The sequence below is a fragment of the Phoenix dactylifera genome, chromosome 1 (genome assembly GCF_051530095.1).
Source record: "Phoenix dactylifera cultivar Ajwa chromosome 1, Ajwa_hap1_PhDact_Kaust_v1.1, whole genome shotgun sequence".
Lineage (NCBI taxonomy): Eukaryota > Viridiplantae > Streptophyta > Magnoliopsida > Arecales > Arecaceae > Phoenix > Phoenix dactylifera.
Genome location: NC_143190.1, coordinates 73,612,598 through 73,633,026, shown reverse-complemented (window position 1 = coordinate 73,633,026; position 20,429 = coordinate 73,612,598). Strand labels below are relative to the sequence as shown.

General features: G+C 36.7%; 1 protein-coding gene across 1 annotated transcript; it reads left to right on the top strand.

Moving 5' to 3' along the window:
• Window positions 1-18,484: 18,484 nt before the first annotated feature.
• Window positions 18,485-19,528, top strand: LOC149768852 (uncharacterized). The gene has a single exon (XM_089928716.1). It carries the CDS (start codon window positions 18,485-18,487, stop codon window positions 19,526-19,528), a length of 1,044 nt encoding a protein of 347 aa, XP_089784842.1.
• Window positions 19,529-20,429: the final 901 nt, after the last annotated feature.

Here is a 20,429-nt window from a genome sequence, read left to right as displayed (position 1 = left end):
TACAAGCTCTTTCCGAGTACACGTGACGAGCGGGGACTTCATGTCTTCATATCACATTGGATGAGAACTTCTCTCCATTAATAAAAGTAAAATGGATAACCATTCGTCCATTCCCTATATATTTACATAGAAAAACAGAAATTCAAGAATGGACAGAGAGAGAGAGAGAGAGAGAGAGAGAGAAGCAGGACTCATGAAATAATCTAGATTCTCTTGCCCTCTTTTTTAAAAGGTTTCAAAGAAAATAATTGGGTGGATCCTGATGTTCATACACATAGTTAATTTGTTTACATATGATGCGGCGGATTAGAGTAACTTACAAGAGTTAGAATAATAAGATTATTTATATATTAAGTTGCTCGGCCAGCACCACGCTTCCAAGGCGTTTTCTCCCGTATTTTTTCCCGTTTCAAATGTCTAGTGGGATTGTACCCACCATTTATTATACGGCAAGGGAAAGAGAGAACGTAAATGTTTCGACTTCCAACGTTGTTTACAGTTTCTTTCTCCCTTCCCATGGGGATCCAGAGAGGGATGAAAAATTTTTGTTGCTTGGTCTGGTTATTATACAAGTTCAGAATTTTTGATCTCGAAGGACTTTTGTTATCATTACACCAACTTAGACGAAGAAAAGTAGGGCGTAGCCTAGGTTACAAGTGAGTTACTTTGTTACTATTGATCAACTAGAGTTCTACTCAGAAGCTAAAAGTAAGAAATTTAAATTAAATTTAAAAGACAAAAAGTAAAGGTAACTTAAACATAAAGATAAAAGGTGGACTAGTTGTTTGATTGGCAAGAAAAAGAGCCTTTCCTGTGGATTATATTTTATTATTTATACAACACAATCATGAATTTATTAAATAGCCAGTAGGTGTTGGTTCCTTCACTAGTTTCGGTAGTTTCAACTCACAACTTTATAAACTAGCCTAAGATCCCATCATCCTTGAAATAAAGCTAGCATCCTTTAGCTTGCGTCTTTACCCCTCATTCGGCCTTGCAGGGATTACGAAACTCCAACCAATCCTACTCCATAGCCTTGTCTATGTGGCACCTGCACGGCTATCAACTGGTTGTCGAGATGAGACGGAAAAAGACACGAAAGGAGAAAGTAAAGACCGGCATAAATACTTGCAATAAAGGCGTCATGGTTGAAACACTTCTACTCTAATTGTCATTTCCTTATAAAAAAGCCACTCCACCGTGGTCATAGCCACAAAATTATATCTAATTCCAATTCAACTCACGAATTTCCCATGACCACGTCTCTGTCTATCCCCTCATGGCAAACATTATTCTGTCACTTGAACAGATGCGTATGCGTCTCCTTAAAACCTTGCATGTCATACCAAACTAAATCAAATATGACATTGGTTATGGGTGATCCTCATACTCGACAATGTAAAAGCGTGAAGTCGGGATCATCATAAGGGACGGTAATGAAGGCATGACTATTGTGGTCACCACACTCAATAGTAATGAAGGCATGATTGCGATGTCTGTTGCTACTGGGAATCGGGCCGACCTAGACGCCGAGTTAACAGGGTCATTGGAGAACTAGGCTTGTACCATCTGGATCGGAGAGATCGGATGGGTCGTTGTATGTCTCTGCAGCAACGGTTCGATGGACGCTGCATTCAATCGGCGATGATCCCAACGCTCAACACCTACGAGTTGGTGTTGGATGGCAGAGGAACAGCTTCAACTGACGCTCCGACACTGTGTTGCCCAAGGTGACAACCCAAAGAAAGGGGAGGGGGGGGGGGGGGGGGTGAATTGGTTTTTCTAAAATTTATGATCCTAAATTTTCTTATAGATATGTGCATAATTTAACCTATGTAAAAGGTGTAAATGCAGTGAAAGGTGTAAATGCAGTGTAAGCGAATTAATATAAACTCTAGGCAATCTCAAGTAAACAAGCAAGAATAAACTAGAGCAACTACACAATGCAAGAAGGTAAGTAAAGCAAGGTACATAAAAGAACACAATCCAAAAACTAACAAATATAGTGGTTCGGTGCACTCTAAGGCACCTACGTCCACTCCCCAAGAATATCTTAGGAATTCACTATAATCAATTAATCCCGCGGATTACAGCTAGATTGTTTTACCAGGCTCACAATCCAAAAATCCACACTGTTGGTTTTCCAAGCTCACCAACAAAACCCAAACTGTTGGTTTTCTGGGCTCACCAACAAAACTCTAACTGTTGGTTTTTCTGGCACACCAACAACCCTTATAAATATAATAAATAGTTCAGAAATTTAAAACTCTTTAAATGAGCAAACAAAACTATTATGCTTTAAAGAGGAAGGAAAAGAATGATGTCGCTTGAAGGCGCTTTGCTTTTCTTCCTTGCTGAGATTGCTTCACGCTTTAATGGATTGGTTGAGCTCTTAAATGCACTTGGAATCTTTGCTCAACACTCTTCTTTTTGGCCTTAACTGAAGCAATGAATAAACTCTTGGTTTGCAAGCTTTTTCTCTTGAATGCACACTTAATATTCCAAAAGATTTTTCTCCCAGATGAACAGTGGCTCTTAAATACCTCTCCAACCTCTAAATAGTTGTTACTAGCCGTTGGATTGAAGAAAATAACCGTTTATAGCATTGGAGCCTTAAAAAAAGCTTCTGCGTAACTAGCCATTAGGCTGTCAGACAAGCTGGGTTTGACTCGAGCAGATCTGGAGTCGGCTCGATCAGTGGTTGCAGAAAAACAATCTTTCTGTCATGACTGGTAGGGTCAACTCGAACTTTTGGTCGGGTCGACTCGAATTCGTGCCAGTGTTCATGGCATGTGGGGGTTGGCTCCAAATTTTTTGGGGTCAACTTGAAACCTGTGCCAAGTGCCAAATCATGCTAGGGTTGGTGGGGTCAACTCGAATCCATGCCAGAAACTCTTGGGTTGACTCTTAACACAGATTCTTATAACTGAACTTCTTAAACTAGAATCATAGCAAATTATTTTTTTTCATTTAGGATCCTTGGCACATGAATTTTTTATCTCTTTAATCTCGGAAAAGATAGAATTACACTTTTGTTGAGTTCTTGCAAGTTCTTCTAATTGAACAACAAAGCTTATCAAGAACATTTCAATTCTTTCTTCCTTAAACACATATATACTAATCATCTGAAATACTTAATTTAAAAGCATTAGTACAACAATATGACCTCAATGGCTTTGTAAATATCAAAATCACACTAGGGTCAATATGCTGGCTTTGACATGAACAACAATAATAAAGAAGTAATTCAATGCTTAAGTCAAATAAGACTCTCAGAGAATGGGAGGAGGCCTAAGAAGAGCAGAGAGGAAGCGAAGTGTGTTGAAAGAAAAGTTACCTGAAAGACTCGTGGGAACGCAATATATAGGTAAGAGCGAGAGCCTGCCATCGAGTAATTCAAAGCTATATGCTGGTTGATAAAGTAGCAAACTGTGTATCTCATCCGTGAATCACACCCATCCTTCTCGATCATCGGGATTTGCTTGGGTGTCACTTCGTTAGGAAACAATTAGGCCAAATTGTTCCCACCTAGAGGGAGAGTTTAAAATAAGGACTCTTCATGTGCCCTTTGGGTCGACCACATAGCAAGCTTTGAATGGTTAATCTACAGCTAGGTAGCAAGTTTTTATTGGTCGGTTTATCTCGTCAGCATATTGGTTCTCAAGTGTATGAATGACCATCATGAAAAACTTAAAAAAAAACAAAAGAACCAAAAAAATTAGATAGCCCTACTCAGGATAGGACCTGACGTGTGGCATCTCAGTTATAGTACTAGACAACATACAATTGGACCCAGATTATGAAAAAAAGGTAAGGACTTCTATTATTTTTAAGGATAACGCAATTATTTTCTTCAAAATGAAGTCAGGAGATTTCCGCCACAATTACTTGGCTTCAAATCCCATATGCCTTTTTTTGCAAGATTTGTTATCTCAAGAAACCAGAGGGAGGTTAGAATCCCATCTTCCATGGGAGTGGGTGCGTGCGTCGTTTTATTTATGCCATAATATTTCATTATTCGCCGGGGGACAATTAAAGTATCAAGCAAGCGACCGAATCAAAATCCTAGTCCAAAGGTTTGGCTCCACTCGGCCATAAAACAACCTGCCCACTCATCCACTTCCGTCTATAATAATCAACGAAATAGAAAACGGTTTCCTCTTGACACCAAATAGGCTCCACCGTGGGCCGTGGGAGGCCTCGGGCCATCTCCACGATCGCGTTTCTTTGAGGCTTCAGCTTTTGGGGCGAAGCTCAGGGCTGCATGGAAGGGACTCTCATACGTGAGACATATACTAGAGGCTGCTTGTATCATTCTGGAGGGAGATCCAGTCTTATTGACTGAGCACTTACGAGAGGAGGGGCAGGAGAAGGCTGAGCACCCGCTCCTAGGCGACATACGATGTATGCTGCAGGAGTGCCGTGTTGCTCAGGTTAAGCATGTCTTTTGAGAGGTGAACCAAGCTGCTAATTGGGTTGCCTCATTTGTTGTTTATCATTATGGAGATTTTCTTTGGACCCAACAGTCTTCTATTCTTTTGTTTTTGTGTAGTCTTCTTGCTAGTAATGTAGCTGGCTGTGCTCATGCGAGAGTAGTGTGGGCAACCGATGTACCAAAAAAAAATAATATCACATAGCTGGATATGATGCCCATGAAGAATCCACCGCATGTGAATTGTGTGACCTGAAATCCACCATTACCAAGAACCAGGCGTTGAGATCTGAAACATTAGATTCGCTGCTTTCTTTCATTTCCTTGCATCTGACCACGACGAGGGCTGGTGAGGAATATGCTTCTTGGTGTCACATGGCCATTGCATGTGGTCTCACAATAATGCAATCACTTATGGAGACGATAGAGTGTCAAACCGGGCCATTTCTAATCTCACATGCGACAAGGAATCTAACCACCACTACTCATGCGCCAAATTAGTCACTCGTGCGTCAAAACTATTTTTTTTTTCCCTTCAATTACGGCTCTATCGGAGCAGATATGTTAATTTAATGGGTCAAACCTCCCTCGAAGCAAAGCACATTATGCGTTTCTTTTTCACATGTTTGTTCTTTCTTTCTTTCTTTTTCAAAGTAAGGTGCATGCACGGTTTCTAGATTTACAAGTGTCTGTAGAAAGCAAAAAAAAAAAAAGAAGCACACAGGTAATATTTTAGTCATATAATGTTTTCCAAAAGGCAATGATACATAGCTCTAAAATTTATACAACCAGAATCAATTTTTCAAACCCTAAAAAGCTTTAGGCTCCCAGTTCCCAGCAACCTTATTTATCTGTGTTGCCCAGTAGATACAACCCAAGAGGGGGGGGGGGGGGGGTGAATTGGGTCTTTTAAAACTTTTAAACTACTTCTAGCACTTTTTGATTAATTATGCTAAGTTGTATATATGCGTAGTGAAAGTTAAACTTAGCGACAGTTTGATGTATAGAATGTGACTTGATTGAGTATGCTTGCAACTAAAGAATTCGCGGATAATAGTTAAGCAAGCAATTTATCTAAGTGAGTAAGTGTGTGAGTTAGATAATGACAAAAAAACATTACAAACACAGCAAACATATAGTGGTTCGGTGCACCCCAGCACCTACATCCACTCCCCAAGACTTCTTGGGAATTTCACTATAATCCTACAGATTACAGTCGGTTGTTTTACAAGCTCACAACCCAACTTGTTGTTTTACGAGCGCACAACGAACTCGGTCGGTTTTTCCAGGCTCACCGACTAGAACCAACCCCGATTGTTTTCCCGGGCTCACAATCAAACCCTTACACGTTGGTTTTACCCTCGGCTCACCAACAAACCTTAATCCCGTTGGTTGGCTCACCAACAAACCTTAATCCCGTTGGTTTTCCCTTTGGCTCACCAACAAACCTTACACTGTTGGTTTTCCCTTTGGCTCACCAACAAACCTTTAACCCTTTGATTCAATCCCTTGATTGAATCAAGTTACAAGATATTAAAACAAAGAATAAGAACAAATCAAAGCTTCTTAAGCAAGCAGATATGACAATATAAACAAATAGAGTAAAGAGAAGCCCTCAAACGAGTTTTGAAGATGGAGGAGCTCGGCTTCTTCTTTACTTGATCCTCCTCTGATTTGGCATGAAGTAGAGGATCCCCGAGGCAGCACACGGATGGAGAGGAAGCTTTCGGATTCACTTGGATGCTCTTCTTCTCTCTATTTCGTTTTGGATGGCCCTTTTGTGCTTGTGGGAGATTTCCTTTGCAATCTCTTTGAGATCTCTTTTCTAGATGATCTCTCCCACTTCCTTCCCTTCTCCCCTAGCTCTCTTCTCGTTTTTATAGCTTTAGATGGAGTGGAGACAAGAATATAGCCGTTAGAGACAAAAATAGAGCCGTTGGAACCAGTCTGCAGCTCCTGACAATATGACCGTTGGGTTTGGAGTCGACTCGCACGATCAGGAGTCGGCTCGGCTGTAGCAGGAGTCGACTCGAGCTTTTCCGGAGTCGACTCGGCAACTGTTCCAAGTTTGAATTAAAGTTGCCGTCTTGACTGGGAGTCGACTCGACTTAACCCGGAGTCGACTCGCCAACTTCTGGCGCTGACCTGGCAATTTTGGAGTCGGCTCATCCTCTGTAGTCCGTGGATCCAAATTTGAATTTTGTCCACTCGAGTCGACTCGACTGTCCTGGGAGTCGACTCGAATCTCAGAGCCCGAACTCCCGATTCTCTGTCTTTTGGCTCATCCAGTCTTGGAGTCGACTCGAACTTCCTTGGAGTCGACTCGGCTCTCAGTTTCCGAAAGTTGGTCTTCTGCCATCTTAGTGTAGCGCTGCCTTGGAGTCGACTCGAGCTGTCTGGGAGTCGACTCGAATCTCAGAGTCGGAAAAACTGATCCTCTGTATTTTGGAGCCGCGCTGCCTTGGAGTCGACTCGACTTGTCTTGGAGTCGACTCGCCTCTCAGAGACGAAAATACCGTCTTCTGTCTTGGGGTTGCGCTGTCTTTGGAGTCGACTCGGACTTTGTGGGAGTCGACTCGAATCTCAGTGTCCAAAAACTGCTTCTCTGAGTTTTCCCTTGTGTACCACTGAGAGTCGACTCTCGCTTTCTTTGGAGTCGACCCGGCAACCATTGGAGTCGACTCGCATTCCTCAGGAGTCGACTCGAAGACTATTCTTTTAAATTTTCTTTGAATTTGCTCCTCCAATTTGAATCTTTTGAACTTGAGACTTGGGCCAATAACTTGTAGCTTTCTTCCAACTTTTCTTGAGTGCTTTTAGAGGCCTTCTTGTGTTCTTCCAACTTGCTATGTTCCTTGCAACATAAATATCTTTCTCCTTGCAACATAAACATTAGTATCTATACTTCAAGGTTTTGTGATCATCAAAATCAATCTATGAATCAATCTTTGGGTCATCAATCTCCCCCTTTTTGATGATGACAAAACTTGGAGTATATGCAATATAAAAGATATTGTTTTCTAGAAGTAATACATAGCAAAGTTGCATGAAGTAGACAACATGTATATTTAAAACAAAACATACTTCATGATAATGCTTTAGATTTAATCAGCTTAACACAATCAATATATTTCAGTTCAAGCTGATTATCACAAAGCATTATAAGCATATACTTAGATATTTCTTCCCCTTTTTGACAGCATCAAAAAAATAGTGAAACATTAAGCACAAAGATCAGAACACTCAAATATTTCTTTCCCTTACTATACTCTGGTTTGAATGTTACATTATTGCCAGGATATGAATCATTTAACTCAAGGCAATAATATTGGAATCAGATTAGTGAGCACAGATTAAAGCCAATTAAGATAATTTCAGAGCAGAACACATTGAATGTGATTTCAAGAAGTTTTCTAATTTGATACCACAGATAGTTTTCTAATCAAGTGTGGGTGGAATCTCTCTTAGGTTAATTCAAGAAGTACCACAAATGATATTCAATGAAAACACGAGTGGAAATCTAACCTCTCTTCAATAATAAGTATGAAAGCTTGTTCAATTAAGACCTTTTGCCCAATCTATTAAGTATTTTATCAAACATGAGAGCAATTTTGATTAATTTTCAGAGTAAAAGATCAAAACTTATATATGTGAAAGACATATCATCATGTTGGGTCATTAATTCTTAATGACTTCAAAGGTTCTTTATAATAATAAGTGCATTTGAGCACAAATACCAAATTATGAAATCATGCAATTTGTGATACATCTTAGAGCTCTTTTAAAGACTTTCTTTTATTCCTTTAGAAAATAAGCACAATTTGATACATAAAATAATGAATTGGCACAAAATAGAAGTTCTAAAGAGTAAGCCAATTAAAACTCATTAGTGAGGTTCAAAATAGATTTTCTAAGAGATACTCAAGAAAATTTAATACATTGTTCTCCTCCTGTTTTATTAAATTAGAGGCTCTTAAGATTTGTAATTTGGTTCATGAGTGATGCATAAGATATACTAACCAAATAACACGCCTCAAGGTGTATCATAAAGATTTTCAGATTTAAATTTCAGATGATACATATTGGAGAGTATTAGGATCACTTTTCATTTAGTATTCTTTCCCTCTCCTATAGATTTATGTAATTAAGTTCCATAAGACCTCTCTGAAATTTTGTTTCTCCCCCTCAATTGATCATTCCATTTAAGAGTTTAAAATTTGAAGATAGAACTCATCTCAAGGTAATTAAAGCATGTTTTGCAATATCAGGAGGTTCATCAAAATCAATCCATAAAATTCAAGGTATGCATCAAATTGAAGTAATTTTAGGTTAAGATTATCTAAAGCTCCTCCTCAAAAGATGCATTCTTCTTTAATCATTCTTTTCTTTGGTTGAATTTCAGATTTTAGTGATAAACGTTAATAACACTGAAATTCTATGACATCGAGAATGTAGAGTAATCTAGTATTATTCAAAATTTGTAGCAATTACTCTTTCTAATCCTTTAAGAACAAGGTATGCTTCCTCTTCAACTTTGAGAAAATGTACTGAAATATTAATCAAAAATAATTCATTTGAAGCTTAGTTTCTTTCAAAAGCATTTACATTTTCTTTCTTTTAGATCATTCACTCTATTGATGAAAGTCTTTAATGATATAGGAGAGAAAAAACATATAGATGATCATGGAAGTATATGTATTTATAGAACTCAATTTCTTAATCACAATTTTTCAGCAATGTATACATGAAACTCAATAAATTTTTAAATATTAAAATAAAGTCATATATTTTAAAAATATTTACTTGCAATCAAGATCATTGAAAGACACATCATTTAGACCAATATTGGTACATTTTAATGATAAGAAAAGATATGTTTCGGATGCGTATCGGAGCAATCAAAATAAATTCTGTTTTTCTTACATTAACATTTTATTTAGTAATCATATGGAGTTTAAGCTTTTATACAAAATCAAATTCTGAATTTCATAAAGATTTTCAATAGAGGCCTTTTAAGTCATAATTTGAGATATGTATCTTTCACATTGTGGCTCATCTTAAATTATTATGATTGACAAATACATATTTCAATACCATTAAAGCATTTTCAGAATCTTTGTGTTTAATTTTGAGTTTCGATACAAAATAAAGGATATTTTAACAAGTATTAGGACATTATGTATCAAAGTTAGGCGAGTAGAAAGATAGATCAAAATCAATTTATTTTTCCTAAATAGAGATATTCTTCTCTTCTCCTTTCTACAATTTTATTTAGCTTTCAGATTTTAACAATGATTGTGAATGACAAATCTGAAATTTCTTTTCAATAGAACCAAACAAAAGATGTTATGTAGCAATTCAAACATTCAAACAAATTGTCCAAGGATGAAGCATTACAAAACATTGAGAATCAAGACATCATACCATATGCAAAATAAATCATGTGTTAAATCATGCATTAAAATATTAAGAACAAGCATGTCAAGGATCCAAATCAATATTTTTCAAATAAACTCCCCCTATTTAAATATAATCTTGCAATGATTTTATCCTTAAAGTGTGTTTTCAAGTGATTAAAAATTTGACTTAATTCTACTTTCATTTACTTTGTTTTTCATTTATAACTTTCTTATGCTCTATACTCTATTTGCTCCCTATCCGGTGGGGTTGGGAAGGGGCACGAGGTACTACCACTAGCCTCCCTCTTGTGCCGTCCCTAATATGCCCTTCACCGAATAGTTGGGTCAAATAGTGCCGGGTACTACCACTAGCCTCCCCATTGGCACCATCCCTATGATGAGCAATATAGAAAGGTTAAAATGTTTACTTCAAAACCTCCCTGTTTAAGTGTAATTAATTATGGATTTTATCCCTTCCAAAAGAATGCTCACACAAGTCTCACAAATGTGTCGAATATATTAAGTTTGTTTTGCTTTTCCTTAAGGTTGAAGTGTTTGCCTCTACTTGGATTTTACTTCTCTTGAATAATATCCATTTTCTTTTCTTTATCTCTCTCTCTTTTTGTTATTCTCAAGTAATTTTCATGAGAGAGCAGAATAGAGAATTAATCTTACGTATCATATATATGTATATCATGCAAACAACATTTTCATTATGCTCAAGGATTCATAACTTCTCACAAGTTATTTTACATCAACATTTTAAGCATATACTTGTGTATTTCATGGTTATGACATAGGCAAAGATATATTTTAGTTTGGGCAAACCATGAAATAATTTCTAAAAGTATAAGTCAGTCAATACACATATAGACATGATATCAAAAATTAATAATTAAAGAATTTAATCATGCCATAATAAGATTTAAGTTACTGACTTTGCTCAACTAATTTGTGAGAAAGGTATCTAAATTACCTATTCATTATATGTTCTTCAAGCCAAACTAGATTTCTTATGTGTGAACTTTTGGCTGAAGAAGATCCTCTTGTTTGCATGTGAATGTTTAGTGTATCTTACATGAAGATATCCTTCAAGTTGAAATTTCTCATTTTTCTTTCTTGAAGGAAGGTCATTAGTTTCTTTAAGATACAAAGCATTCATCCAACATATATATATTTTTTAACTAGATGACTCAATATAAGATATGACAATAGTTGCATGTTGAGTCACTTTTCTCAAGAGATTGCCTAAATATAAGCAAGCACATATCATTTGAACTAAAGAGATAGATTCATTAACCAAGATAGTTTAAGTCAATTTAGTTTAGATTCTATTTGCTTAAGATAATTATCAATAAGATATGTTAACTATGTTTTAATCAATTTATCTTTAACATTTGTTTCTATCAAAATTCAGACTATGATTTATTTGTTATCAATAAAATATGATTAATTAAGGTTAGATTGAAGTCTTGCACAAGGTCACATAATGAGCATACAATCTGGTCTACTAGCTGTATGATAAAATAATTATTCTATCATGCTTCAATACAGCTTTAACACAATAGATCTACTTTGCTCATCCTTTTCAAATTCTACAAGATGGGGTCATAGATATACCTTCTTCATGCCAATCTTCTATAAGAGTTTTCTTGTGGACTAACGTTGGTCAATGAAGATCCCCTTTCCTGTTTGTCTTAATTTGGAGTTTGAGAGAAGATGTTAATTCATTCATCATATTTCAAACTCACTTTGCAATATAACTCTTTATTAGTATAACCAAAAATGATGTCATCAATGCATACTTTGAGTAAATAAGATATCACAAATTCATCTTTTTGATGCATAGATTTATCACTATTACTTTCTATCAAAAAGGTTGCTTAAGCTTTTATATATCATGCTTTTGATACTTGTTCTAAATCACATATTGCTTTATCATATATGTAATGTGTATTTTTAAATATGGTGGTTATTTTTCATAGATCTCCTTTTTAATGAAGTAACCACATAGGAGTGACTTCTACACATTCATTTGACAGAATATAAAGCTCATGAAGCAAGCACATGATAATGATGATCTTTACTTCTAATCATGCAAGAATCTTTATCAAGATCTATTTCCTCTTTTCTTGATTTAGTCTTTTAGTAGTCATCAATTTTTCTTCATTAAGTGCATATGTAAAAGATTAATCATTTAATTTGATTTTAGTATTTTCATAATAAATCATTAGTCTCATAAAGAATAAAATGAATTGATACTTCTACAACTAGACTTTTTCATGAATGTTCTATATGCATTGCTTGATGAATGATATCCAAGGATAGACATATCTCTATCAGATTTGGCATTATTTTCATAATAACATGTACGACTGAAAAATATGAAAGATATGCAATGGTTCATTTTCCATTTTTCAGAAGATCAAAATTTTCATCAAAAATAGAAATCATATGTATGACAAGCAGTGATGATAGTCTTTTAAAAGATGACTATCATACATAGTTGTCTTTTTCATTTCTTCAAGAATTCTATTAATCCTATTTTGCTTATGGTGTCCTTGGTGCTGAAATCATTGGATTTAATATTATTTTCTGTATAACCTTTATCAGGATTTTGGTTTTCAATACTGTGCCATGATACTCTTTATCTTCACAGTTTGGAGACCTTTATCATTTGAACCACTTTTACAAGATTTAGTAAATACAGAAAAATACTTCAGTTTTATTTTTCAAGAATAAATCCAATGTAAGCTTTTGAAAAACTTGGAGATGGAAACAACATCTTTAGATTTAGAAATGATTTTTGTTTGTTTCCTTAGTTAGCATGCATAGCAAAACTTTGACCTTTAAGTAGATAATCTAAGTAAGCCTCTGGCAAGGTCTTTTGAGATTAAGTACATACTAGCATGAGTTGATTTTATATGCCAAGGATGGTTTCTTGGTATTCATAGTGCATATATTCAAAAGCATACCAAGTACACATTATCATATCTATGATCAATAAACAATAATGCCATGGATAATAACTCTCAATCAAGCATATAGAGAATTCATAGAGTTATTCTTAATAAATTGATTAATCATTTAGCAACTTATCCAATAGTGAGTAAAGTATACTAAAAAATGAAGAGATTTGATTATATTTCCAAAAGTATTTTTTATATCACAAAATTGATCACTACTAGCAAATCATATCAAATACTAAAGCACAAATAATGAGGAGATGCAAGAATTACTGATTTCATTATTATTATTTTTTTTTTGTTAATAACTTTTTAAGTTTCTTTATGTTCCATAGGTACCTTGGTACACCTATGTGTACATCCTCATTTTCTCATTTTGGGTACCCAAGCTTGCTTGAGTCCTTGTGAGTTAGGACATATGGTTCCTTTTGGAACCCATATCTGTTTAATAGTAATAACTTTACCATTTGATTTAATTATACTAGAACGATAGGTAAAGTTGTTATTCCCATCCTTTTCATTTTTGAAATAAGTTATCTTATTTAATGATTTGCTTGGTAAATTGATAACCTTTTTCTCTAGAGATTTATGGCTAAGTGAAGGAGTCAAGCTAAATTTTGATTTATCAAAATCAGCATGTTGGCTTTCAAACATCATTTTTAATCTTTCTGAACTTACAGTGAATTTGTTAATAAAACATCTTAATTGGTTAATTTCTTTACTTAAGTTTTGATTTTCTTTAATTAAGCTATGATTTTTCTGAATCAATTCTTCTGAAAATGACCTTAAGCTTTCATTTTCAGAATTTAGTTTCTTAAGATTTTTATTCTTTACAGTTAATTTTCTACATTCACTATACAACTCATGAAAAGCATTTAATAATTCATCATAAGAGAATTCTTCTTGAAAATCATTTGAGGTAAGAGTAGATTCAGATTTTACCTTGTCTTCTTGTGCCATAAAGCACAAGTCAGTTACCTCTTGTAGTTTCTTGGAGCTAATATCATCATTGTTGCTCCTAACCTTTATTTTTTGGCTTGACTCTTTCTTGGTCAAGGCTTTCTTCCTTTTTATCTCTTTCTTCCTTTCTTCTTGCTTCCTCTTTTTCTTTGTCTTTAGGAAGCTGATTTGCCTCGGAGTCGACTTGGACCTTATTGGAGTCGACTCGGTTATCTTGAGGGTCGACTCTGAAATACTTGGAGTCGACTCGACTGAGGTGGAAGATTCAACACCTTTTTCTGCAGTCTCATTGTTAGAATGTAATTGAAACACATGAGAGCTAATCTGAGATTTATCATAAATATTTTTTAAAGTATCCCAGATCTCCTTAGCAGATAAGCATGCAGAAATTTCATTAAACTTTGTTTCTTGAATAGCACAATATAATATGTTCATAGCATTAGCATTTAATTGTGCTAAGTCCTTCTCATTAATGTGAGAGAGTGTGTGAAGGTCATTTATTATGATTTTCCATAGATAATAGTTTTGTGATTGAATGAAGATGCGCATGCGTATTTTCCAATGTGGGTAGCTTATACCATTAAACAGTGGAGGTGTATCAATTGATTGTCCTTCTCCTAGAAAACTATCTATTTGAGTTGTCATGATCTTTGGCTCTAGTCGGTTAAGACTACAAATAATATTTGAGCACCTGCTCTGATACCACTTGTTGCCCAGTAGATACAACCCAAGAGGGGGAGGGGGTGAATTGGGTCTTTTAAAACTTTTAAGCTACTTCTAGCACTTTTTGATTAATTATGCTAAGTTGTATATATGCGTAGTGAAAGTTAAACTTAGCGACAGTTTGATGTATAGAATGTGACTTGATTGAGTATGCTTGCAACTAAAGAATTCGCGGATAATAGTTAAGCAAGCAATTTATCTAAGTGAGTAAGTGTGTGAGTTAGATAATGACAAAAAAACATTACAAACACAGCAAACATATAGTGGTTCGGTGCACCCCAGCACCTACATCCACTCCCCAAGACTTCTTGAGAATTTCACTATAATCCTACAGATTACAGTCGGTTGTTTTACAAGCTCACAACCCAACTTGTTGTTTTACGAGCGCACAACGAACTCGGTCGGTTTTCCCAGGCTCACCGACTAGAACTGTAATAACCCCAAAATTTTTTTTTATATAAAAAAGGGATAGAATAGTCCTTTAAAATTAATATAAGGGGTAAAATTGGAAGGAATCAAAAGATAATGGCATAATTGCAGATATATCGAAGTGGCGAGGGCAAAATGAGAATTTAATAATATTAAACAAAGGATGAATAGTGCTTTGATGTGATTTAAAGAGGGGTTTTACTGTGGCGTTGGAATGAAACCGAGAAAGAGAAGGAAGGGGGGAAATCTCAGGCGGTGGAAACACAGAGAGAAAAGAAAGAAAGAAAAAGAGAAGAAGAAGAAGAAGAAAGAAGAAGAGGAAGGAGATTCGAGGAGGAGAGGAATCCCGGTTGTGCTCCGAGCTGAAGGGAAGAACGTAGATCTCCTTCCCCTCTACGCAAGGACCTCGATTTTCAAAAAATAAAAAGGTAAATATCCATCCCTATCTAGTCTTTTGATGACATTAGGCTATACAAAGGGTGAATATAGTCTAGAGGGGTCGGATAAGGGTTGTAGAGGCGGTTAAAAGAAGAAGAATCGGATTTTGACAAATTTTTCCGGCACTACGGAAAAACTGTGTCGAAGTCCCAACTTCGGCGAATTATTTAGGGGGTCAAACGGCCTCCGATGATGATGCATGTTATCTCTTTGGAATCCTCTATGAGTGTAGAATGTTAGGTAAAAATTTCATCAAATTTGGAGTCTGGAAAGTGGATCAAACCCGGGATGAAGTAACCGGCTGTCGGTCCGGGTTACTGTTCATCCGGGTGGAAAATAAGGGATTTCATGCTATAATAGGGTATTAAGCCTAGATCAAGCTAAAAGGGACATTGTACTCGTGCAAGGGAGTCCCTAATACACATAAATGATGAGTTAATTAATAGAAAAAAGAAAAAGAGAAAGAAAAGAAAAGATTTAGGGAACGGGGGAGTTGAATCAATTAAAGTTCCCTATATTATAATTGGCACGTAGATTATAGCCCTTGATACAAAACTAAATGTATTGTAAATGCATGTCACAGTTGGGCAAGAAGCTAGGGAACAAGAGGAAGAAGTCCCCTGCTGCCTACTGTAAAATTCTAGAGGCGTATCGAGGCCGTGCCGGATTGGCAGGTGAGTGGGAGTCATGTACTTTGCACCATGAGCTTCCTTAATTCATTTTCATGAATGTCGCTAAGTGTGAATTGATTCCACTTGAGCATATTGATTGATATTGTAGTAGATTCCTCTATAATCTTGATTCTCCATGCTTGATTATTCTGTACATGCATTTGAGGAAACATTGAGAGGAATTACGAGGGGTTGATGAGTAATCAAATTGGATCTGAATTGTGAAATGATTTCTTTTGTAAATTGATTTCATTTCCTCTATTTCAAAGACTTGTGAGTGGTAGCCTTGATTATACTCTTTTATGAGTAGTTAAATTGAATCTGAATTGTGAAATGATTTCTTTTGTAAATTGATTTCATTTCTTCTATTTCAAAGACTTGTAAGTGGTAGCCTTGATTATACTCCTTTATGAGTAATTAAATTGGATCTGAATTGTGAAATGACTTCTTTTGTAAATTGATTTCATTTTCTCTATTTCAAAGACTTGTAAGTGGTAGCCTTGATTATACTCTTTATGAGTAATTAAATTGGATCTGAATTGTGAAATGACTTCTTTTGTAAATTGATTTCATTTCCTCTATTTCAAAAATTTGTAGAGCCCATTTCAGTGGTATATTGAGTTGCATTGCACACCCTTGACCCCTCACTCCCAAACCTGATGTTAGTTTATGATTGGGTCATGATCGAGTGAGTGGTAGTCTTGATTATACTCCTTTTTAGTAGAGTATTGGGAGGGTGCATTATGGCATTCATGCATGGCTTGACAGTATCTGCAGGACACCTATAGTCGATGGGGTTGAACATCGGCCTTTGTGCACATAGTAGCCTTCTGGGTGGGCGGAGCCCAGTCCCTTCCTAGGGGGGGACACGGCCCTAGGCGTAGGATTGGCCAGTCCTACGACTTATATTCTGCTTGCCGCCGGGCATAGTAAGACCCCGCGAGGTGCAGTATGGCTTTCCGCGGATGTAGAATTCCCGCGAGGTGCCGTTTAGTATGTAGATGTGAGATGGATTTCTGTTCTGGATACTGGCTTGCACTTATATTATTGGTATGGTGTCTTATTCTGCATATGCATGTGACAGTAGGGAGTTGTTGCTGGTTCGCCTGGGGCGTAAAACCCACCTCCCAATAGCTGTCTTGTTGATGATTCAGCATATTGACACCTGATTTGTATGTTCCAGCATTATGATCTGTTGAGCATATTCATGAGTAGTATATATGTTTACTCGATTATTCCATATATGCTTCAGATAAGTTGATTGTGATTGTGGTGATATTGATGATTTACTCCATATTCTTTATGTTGAGTTCATGTTCATCTTGTTATTGATCTTGAGATTTCACCTCGAGCCATGATTATATCTTGTCTCATGTGCATAGTACTCTCTACTCCACTCACTGAGTATTTATATACTCACTCCCCAGTTTGGTGTTTTTGATTGCAGGGCAGGTATTGTATAGAGAGGAGCAGGATTAGTGGTTGCCTGCTAGCTGTGCCGCTCCATAGTATAGTATAGTATAATGTAGATAGAGGTTTATACCTTTTGGTGTATTATAAACCTTCTATTGTATATAGTGCATAGTTACAGTCATAGATCCTGTTGTGGATATGGGTTTGACCATGGATGGATTAGGAAGCAGGTATATATATATGTGTGCAGATGAGTTATATGCCTGAGATAATGTATTGATATATATTGTCCAGGTTCATTATGTGACGGATTATGTGATTGCTGCTCTGACAGGTAGTGTGTTGTATGTATTGAGATAATCCTGACAGGTCACTATAGGAAAAGTGATCATTTTGTGCATGCATCATGCCAAATTTTTCAAGATTTATTGATGATTGATAGGTAGTAGGGTTCTACGCGGTGGCTGGTGGCCTTATGCCTACCCGCACCCTAGGACCGTCGCGGCGGCCCGCCGGGAACGGGGCGGGGGTCGTGACAAAGCTTGGTATCAGAGCAAAGGTTAAAAAGAGTCCTGTCAGAGCAATAGGGTGAGTCAGGATTAAGTATAGGATTATACTATGGAGCATAGGATTTTTCTATATGTTATTTTATGAGTCAGATACAATTCTGTAAAATATATTTGGGGATGAGACTTAAGAGTTCTTTTTGGCTCTACTTGAGACAAAATTGTATATCATTCAGTTTACAATCAAGATTTATATTTTGACAGAAAGTCAATTAATAAATTCGGAGGATATTGATCAGAGTTGTGTAGCGAAAGTATAGTGGATCGAATCAATTTAAATTGGTCAAAAATATTGACTGTGATGGGAGACTAGATTTTTCAATAATGAAGATTTGTGTTAATAAGAGAAGGTGAATATTGTAGATTCTCAGATTTATTATGATATGACTATGTGATCTCTTTGATGGTTTTTGCTATTTTACTATGTTAAGAGATAATTTATGTAAACTCATCATAAATTCTTGACTGCTAGGTAGCCATAAGCAACATGGAGGATGAAAGAGAAATAAGGGCACCTTCTCCGGACCCTGATAGCCAATCAATTTCACAAACTACTCCACACTCCATAGCAACCCAGGCAGATTTAGCAGGAGTGTACCAGTTAATAGCACAACTGCTTGAGCAACAGCAGCAGATGCAGTTAGCTGCCCAACCTGTACAGCCGATAGAATCCTATTACGAGAGGTTCCGTAGGCTGAATCCACCGATGTTTAATGGTGGGTCCGATCCCATGATAGCTGAGGCCTGGATCCGAGAACTGGAGATGTATGAGTTACTTCAATTTCTCGAGGAGGTAAAAGTCAAACTAGCTACCTCCATGCTAAGGGGGAGTGCTGACTCTTGGTGGACTGCTATGGAGACAGCATATGAGGTCAACGGAACGGCCTGGGGAGATTTTAAGAGAATATTTTATGCTAAGTACTTTTCGGACTCGGTTAGGCAAATGAAGCAGAATGAGTTTTTATCGCTGACTCAGTCCGAGCATATGACTGTTTCGGATTACGTCAATAGGTTCGATGAGCTGGGTCGATTCTGCCCCCAGTTCATGGAGGATGATATGAGTAGAGCCAACCGGTTCGAACAAGGGCTTAGACATGAGATCAGGTCCCGGACATCCTCACAGTTAATTACCAGCTATATAGATATTTTGGACAGAGCCTTGAGAGTAGAGGCTGAATTGAAAAGATCTGATAGAGAAAGGGCTGACCTGATGAGATCCAGATCAGATAGAAGTCAGAGTGGCAGGCCATGGGATTTCAGGGGCACTCCAATTCAAGAGAAGCCCAGGGTCCGCAATTATTCTAGCAGATCTCATAGTGGAATCATCAATATCACTATAGCAGATCCTAGAGCCCGCACTTACTCTAGCAGATCCCATAGTGGGCCCTATATGAGGAGAGCGAGGGCATGTTATAGTTGTGGGCGGACTGGACACCTGGCACGTGATTGCCCATACAAGAGGAGGAATGAGCTCAGACCTCCTGTACCTGGTGACCAGAGGCCAAGAGGTAATGCTCGAGTTTTACACTGACCTACCAAGATGCTAGTGCCAATGACCGGGTGGTAACAGGTATATTACTAGTCAGCTTGATTGATCCCTCTATTTTGTTCGGTTCTGGCACTATGCATTCCTTTATTTCAGTTAGTTTATCTAGATAACTACACTGCATACTTGAGGAACTAGAAGAATCACTGTGTGTTCCTACACCCCTATAGAAAACAGTAATTGTTGACATTAGTGCAAAAATTGCATAATTCAAATAGGGGTAGGAGAGTTAGTGACAAATCTTATATAACTTGACATGCAAGATTTTGACATCATTTTGGGAATAGCTTGGAGGTCTCAGTACCACACTCATATTGACTGCTACAGTAAAAGAGTGATATTCTAGATACCTGAAGAACCAGGGTTCTTCTTTCAAAGCGATGCACCCGTGTAATGTAATTCATCATAACATTAGTTTCTGCCCTGAAAGCTAGGAAGGCATTAGAAAAGGAGTATAAGACTTATTTAGTCTGTGTAATGAATACCTGAAAGGAGACCAAATTAGAGGATATTCCAGTAATGAATGAACACCTTGATGTTTTTTTTTTTTCAGAAGATCTTCCTGGTTTGCCACCAGAGAGAGAGATTGAATTTGCAATTGATTTGATTCCCAATACCATACCAATCTTCAAAAAACCCCCTATAGAATGGCTTCAACTGAAATAAAAGAATTAAAGGAAAAGTTGCAAGAATCGCTTGATAAAGGCTTCATTCAACTTAGTGTGTCATCTTAGAGAACTCTAGTATTGTTTGTAAAGAAGGAAGATGGAAGATTGAGGTTATGTATCGGTTATCAAGGATTGGACAAGGTAACAATAAAGAACAAATATCTTCAGCCCCGGATTGATGAATCTTGTAAGATGTATACTGATCATAAGAGTTTAAA